Here is a 5,433-nt window from a genome sequence, read left to right on the forward strand (position 1 = left end):
TGTTTCAAACTTATGACTTGTCTAATTGTGGCATTCATTTATACATGTGGTTCCTATCTGACATAGATAGTGGGACAAGGTGCACCTTTACTTCCATCACCATTTCCACCGATTTCACCTAAGTGCTGTTTAAGATTCTGGTCAACAATCATAAGCTGGTGAAAGTTAACTAAGTATCGACGTTTTTAGTATTCCGAGAATTATAAGTTGAAAAAAAATTCGTACAAAAAAATTTTAGCATCAATTGTAGTTCAAAGTGTAAAAATCAAGTTTGAGAGTACAAAATTCGTTTAAGTAAAAAGAAAAGAGGAAAGAAGCTAGCTCAAACATTTTACTTGCTACACAAATTAATTTAGTTACTTTCCTACCTTTCGACCACACTTCAAAGCTTTCCATTTTGTTTTCTACCCTACCCTTGTCCTAACATCTATTCCTACACAAAACTAATTATCACTTTTGCAAATTGACTCCAGATCGATTGCTGCTAAGTCTAAGTAGTCCATTGAGAACTTAGAAAGGCTAATTGAGAGGAAAAAGGCAAGAGTGTGGTGCGACTATTCGAGTGAGAAAAAGCCAAATTGTGTGAATTTTTTTTCTTTGAGAGAACTTTTGAGGTTTTGTTGTGAGTACTCTAAAATGTCACAAATTCCGAAAAGGAATCCAAATGAAGGTGGTGGTTTTTGTCCTATAAGGAATGTGGTAACTAGAGGAGGAGTACCAGATCTTACACTCCAAGCCATCATGCGCAAAATGGAGTGTCTATTTGATCGAAGGCTTGAACCCATCGAAGAACATTTGGATCGAGTTGAAGAGCGAGGCCAACGTGAGGGAACCCCTCAAAATGCAAGGCGAGGGCACAGGCATCCTATACAAAACCAAGAAGACTTTTTCGAACCAAGTGACAATGATAGTGATCAAGCGTTGGTTCAAAGTGTAAGGCAACAAGGCCATAGAAACCACAACCTTAGGGAAAGAACTCGTGTGGACGATAGTCTAAAGAACATCAAGATGGCCACACCCCCGTTCCAAGGGAAAAATGATCCCGCATACTTGGAGTGGGAGAAAAAGATAGAACTTGTCTTCGAGTGTCATAATTACTCAGAGAGTAAGAAAGTGAAGCTCACGGCTATAGAGTTCTCAGACTATGCCATAGTGTGGTGGGATCAACTCATGACAAGTCGAAGAAGAAATAGAGAAAGGCCCATATCAACTTGGACCAAAATGAAGGTCATCATGAGGAAGCGATTCATTCTGACCTACTATCATCGAGACCTATACCAACATTTGCAAATCCTTACCCAAGGAAATAGAAGTGTTGAAGAATACTATAAGGAGATGGAAGTAGCCATGATCTGAGCTAACATCGAGGAGGATCGTGAGGCAACAATGGCCATGTTTCTTGTGAGATTAAACCGTGACATCACCAACATAGTGGAATTACAATATTATGTCAAAGTGATGGACATGGTTCATATGGCCATCAAGTTAGAGAAGCAATTGAAGTGGAAGGGAACTAGTCGACCTTACCCCAATGCCTAAACCACAAAATAGGGCCAATGAGCCAACAAAGCCCCCATTCAAACCAAAGAGCCTGCTATAGCTGTCAATTCCAATCAAACCATTGGTGAGATAAGTAAAAACAAGAACAAACTTGTTCCAAATCGCACGAGAGATATCAAGTGTTTCAAGTGTCAAGAATGGGGACACATAGCTAGCCAATATCCCAATCGACGAGTCATAGTGGTAAGGGCCGATGGCGAGATCGAATCCAATGAGAAAAAAGAAGACGAGCCCAAAATCCCCATCGATGAAACAGGAGAAATGGAGTATCCAGATAAAGGTGAAATTCTTGTTGTGAAGAGAAGTTTGAACATCCAAAGTGCTGGCAATGAGCAATAAAGGGGAAACATCTTTCACACCCGTTACCACATCCAAGGCAAGGTGTGTAGCATGATCATCAACGGGGGGAGTTGTACCAACGTCGCAAGTAGTATGCTAGTGGAGAAGCTTTGGTTAGCCATGACGAAGCACCTAAATCCGTACAAATTACAATGGCCCAATGACGGTGGTGAGCTGAAAGTGACCAAACAAGTCGTTGTGGCATTTTCCATCGGGAAGTATCAAGAAGAGATGGTGTACGGCGTGGTGCCAATGCACGCGGGACATATTCTTTTAGGTCATCCATGGAAGTTCAATCGACGTGTAATCCATGATGGATATACAAGCCAATACACGTTCAAACACTTAGGCAAAAATGTAACGTTAGCACCTCTCACCCCGAAACAAGTGTACAAAGACCAATTAAAGTTAAAACAATCTGTTGAAAAGCAAAAAAAAAAAGAAAAAAAGAATGAAAAAGAAAAAGAAAAGAAAATAGAGAAAAAGAAAGGAAAAAGTGAGAAAAGTGAGGCAAAGACATGAGTGGAAAAAGAAAAGTAAAAAGAAAACGAGAATGAAAAAATAAGTGTTTTTGCAAGGAGAAGAGAAGCGAGGAAAATATTTTTGACGAGATAGCCCATTCTTGTACTTATGTACAAAGAATGTCTTTTTGAAACTAATGATTTCAACCAAAATTTTCCCTCTTCTATTGTTTCCTTGCTTTAAGAATTCGAGGACCTATTTCTGGAGGAAGTGCCGAGTGGATTGCCTCCTATTCGAGGCATTGAGCATCAAATTGACTTTGTGCCCAGAGCATCAATCCCAAACTGACTAGCCTATCAGAGAAATCCCGAAGAGACTAAAGAATTGCAACGTCAAGTGGCTGATTTGATGGAAAAGGGATACATACGCGAAAGTTTGAGCCCTTGTGTGGTGCCCATTCTTCTAGTGCCCAAAAAGGACGGCTCATAGGGAATGTGTATGGATTTCCATGCCATTAATAAAATCATGGCCAGATATAGGCATTCCATTCCTAGGCTCATTGACATGTTAGATGAACTTAGTGGAGCCAACCTTTTTTCCAAGATAGACTTGAAGAGTGGATATCATCAAATCTGCATAAGAGAAGGGGATGAGTGGAAAACGGCCTTCAAAACAAAATACAGTTTGTATGAATGCCTAATGATGACATTCAGCCTTACAAATGCCCCTAGCACATTTATGCGTCTAATGAATCATGTATTGCATGCTTTCATTTGTAGGTTTTGCCTAGTATACTTTGACGATATTTTAATTTATAGCAGGTCTTTGACTGATCATATTGAACATTTGCGTGCTGTATTAGAATTTTTACGTAAGGAAGTGCTTTACGCTAATATCAAGAAAGACTCTTTCTGAACTGATAAAGTTGTGTTTCTAGGGTTCATTGTGAGTGCTGATGGCCTAGAGGTGGACCGGGAGAAAATCAAGGCGATTCAAGATTGCCACGTCCCACAAGCACCAACCAAGTGAGAAGCTTTCATGGACTTGCAAGCTTCTATAAGAGGTTTATGCCAAATTTTAGCACCTTAGCTACCCTCTTGACTGGTATTATAAATAAAAATTCTCCTTTTCTTTGGATTAATGAACAAGAAACTTCTTTTAACAAAATTAAAGAATGCTTGACTAATGCTCCTTTATTATGTTTACCTGATTTTAACAAGACTTTCAAAATGGGGTGTGATGCTTCAGGGATAGGAATCAAGGTGGCCTTGACTCAAGATGATCATCTAATTGCCTACTTCAGCGAGAAATTCAATGGGGCTACCCTCAATTACCCTACCTATGACAAGGAGATGTATGCCTTGATTTGTGCATTGGAGACATGGCAGCACTATCGTTGGCCAAAGGAATTTATCATACACACTGATCATGAAGCTTTAAAACATTTAAAAGACCAAACCAAGCTGAACAAATGCCATGCTAAGTGGGTAGAGTTCCTAGAGTGTTTCCCTTACATGATTAAGTATAAGCAAGGTAAAGAAAATATTGTTATGGATGCATTGTCACGTAGGTATGCTCTTATTAATCATTTGGATGTTAAACTGCTTGGGTTTGCTTACTTGAAATATTTATATGAAAATGATATTGATTTTGGTGAAGTGTACAAGTTTTGTGTGCAAGGTTCTCATGATAGGTACTTTCGGCAAGATGGGTACCTCTTTCGAGAAAACAAGTTGTGTATACACCAAGGATCGGTGTGAGATGTGCTAGTTAATGAAACACATAGCGGGGGACTAATGGGCCACTTCGGCATAGCCAAGACCTTGGCTACCCTTCAAGAGCACTTTTATTGGCTGAAGATGAGGCGTGATGTGGCTAAAGTGTGCGAGCATTGCATTGCTTGCACGAAAGCTAAGTCAAAGATCAAGCCACACGAATTGTACACGCCACTGCCGATTCTGGAAGAACAATGGGTGGACATCTCCATGGATTTCATTCGAAGGCTTTCTAGAACTAAGAGTGGAAAAGATTCTATCTTTTTTATAGTAGATAGGTTTTCTAAAAAGGCCCATTTTGTTACATGTCATAAAACTAATGATGTACTAAACATTGCTAATTTTTTCTTCAAAGAGATCATGCGGTTGCATGAGTCCGGAGGACCATCGTCTTCGATCGTGATACAAAATTCCTCAGCCACTTTTGGAGGACTTTGTTGGGTAAGCTTGGCACCAAGCTTTTGTTCTCTACAATGTGCCATCCCCAAACAGACGACCAAACGAAGGTTGTCAATCAGATCCTATCAACCTTGCTGCGGGCCATCATTAGAAAGAATTGGAAGACTTGGGAGGAGTGTCTACCACATATTGAATTTGCCTACAACCGTTCGATGCACTCGGCTACCAAGCATTCTCCTTTTGAAGTGGTATATGGTTTCAACCCGTTAACTCTTTTAGATTTATTGCCTTTGCCTTCTAATCAATTAGTGCATGTAGATGGAAAGAAAAAGGCTAAATTTGTAAAACAATTACTTCAAAGAGTTAGGGATAATATTGAAAGAAGAACCAAACAATATGCTCATAAGGTGAACAAAGGATGCAAACGAGTGATATTCGAACTCGGTGATTGGGTTTGGATCTACATGAGCAAGGAAAGGTTCCCCACTCAAAGGAGGTCTAAACTTTTGCCAAGGGTGACAGTATTTTTCAAGTCTTAAAAAGGATCAATGAAAATGTTTATAAGTTGGACCTATTAGGTGAGTACGATGTAAGTGCTACCTTCAATGTTGCTGACTTATCCTCTTTTGGTGTAGGTGATGATCCTACCTAGGGAAGCTGATGCCGATCCTATTGAGCTGCCTTTAGGACCCATCACTTGGTCTCATTCCAAGAATTCCCAAGAAGCTCTTTCAAGCTATATTGATCGAGCATGGGGAGAAGAAGTGGCGGGCCTTATTGATCACTCATGGAGCTCAACAACATGCGTCCCATACGGCTTATTAAGAGCTAAACTTTATTTTTCATTCTTGAGCTGATTAGTTCCTGGAATAAACTTTAATTAAGTTTAGTTATTTTA

General features: G+C 39.8%; 1 protein-coding gene across 1 annotated transcript; it reads left to right on the plus strand.

Annotated features, from left to right (window-relative positions):
• The first annotated feature begins 636 nt into the window (after positions 1-636).
• LOC121205982 (uncharacterized) lies at positions 637-1,356 on the plus strand. The gene has a single exon (XM_041076133.1). It carries the CDS (start codon positions 637-639, stop codon positions 1,354-1,356), a length of 720 nt encoding a protein of 239 aa, XP_040932067.1.
• Positions 1,357-5,433: the final 4,077 nt, after the last annotated feature.

Source organism: Gossypium hirsutum, chromosome A09, assembly GCF_007990345.1.
Source record: "Gossypium hirsutum isolate 1008001.06 chromosome A09, Gossypium_hirsutum_v2.1, whole genome shotgun sequence".
Lineage (NCBI taxonomy): Eukaryota > Viridiplantae > Streptophyta > Magnoliopsida > Malvales > Malvaceae > Gossypium > Gossypium hirsutum.